Genomic DNA, 686 nt, shown 5'->3' on the forward strand with positions numbered 1-686 from the left:
ACGTCACACCTACAGCTACAGCCGCTCTACACGTGAGTCCGCGCTGGGGAGGGCCTTGGGGTGCTCAGGGGGGCAGGAGCCCCCCCAGGGTGCCTCATCGCACCTTCACAACCCAAAAAGATGCAGATCCATGAGTCTACTCAGCCTCAATATAAAGCCCAGAGGTTCCAGCGGGGCTGGGGATGTTTTAGGGGGGATCATGCCCTCATTTTGGTTTTTGCTGCTTTTTGTTTGCTGAGCATCAACACTCTGGGGATGCCCGGGGGGAGCAGCAGCTCTTCAGATAAGTGCAGCTGACTTTTTTTTGGTTGTTTTTCCCTCTCCCTTACCCATTAAGCTTAACTAGATAAATGCTCAAATGAGATAAGGCTGCAAAATCTAAAGGGATTAGCCTCGTGCGGGCTTTGCCGGGTGCCAAAAATTAATTATATTTTAAACCTTGTATGCAAATTCAAGGGCAGGCTGTGCAATTAGAGATGCACAGAGGGGGCCGTGGTGGAACAAATGCGTTTGTGATATTGCTCAGCCCTCCCTGGGTGTTTGGCCACAGTCGTGCACCCACCCTGGGGTGTGGATGCAGGTGAGGACCCATGGGTGCTGGGCATCAAGCCAGCGCTTCCCTGGGAGCTCCCCCACACTCGGGGTGTGAGCAGGGAATGAGGGGACGGGACCTTCCCAGAATGGGG

At 54.2% G+C, this 686-nt stretch overlaps 1 protein-coding gene across 1 annotated transcript in view; it reads left to right on the forward strand.

Moving 5' to 3' along the window:
• Nucleotides 1–36, forward strand: part of LOC104276434 (sodium/potassium-transporting ATPase subunit beta-1-interacting protein 1-like) — a gene marked incomplete at its 5' end in the record, with an annotated part of 7,535 nt that extends 7,499 nt beyond the window's left edge. Inside the window, 1 exon segment of the mRNA XM_009872742.1 lies at nt 1–36. This exon segment is cut by the window's left edge and continues 23 nt beyond it. Within this exon segment, the coding sequence (XP_009871044.1) occupies nt 1–36 (36 nt within the window).
• Between the last annotated feature and the right edge of the window lie 650 nt (nt 37–686).

The sequence above is a fragment of the Apaloderma vittatum genome, unplaced genomic scaffold (assembly GCF_000703405.1).
Source record: "Apaloderma vittatum isolate BGI_N311 unplaced genomic scaffold, ASM70340v1 scaffold26837, whole genome shotgun sequence".
In the NCBI taxonomy this organism is placed as follows: domain Eukaryota; kingdom Metazoa; phylum Chordata; class Aves; order Trogoniformes; family Trogonidae; genus Apaloderma; species Apaloderma vittatum.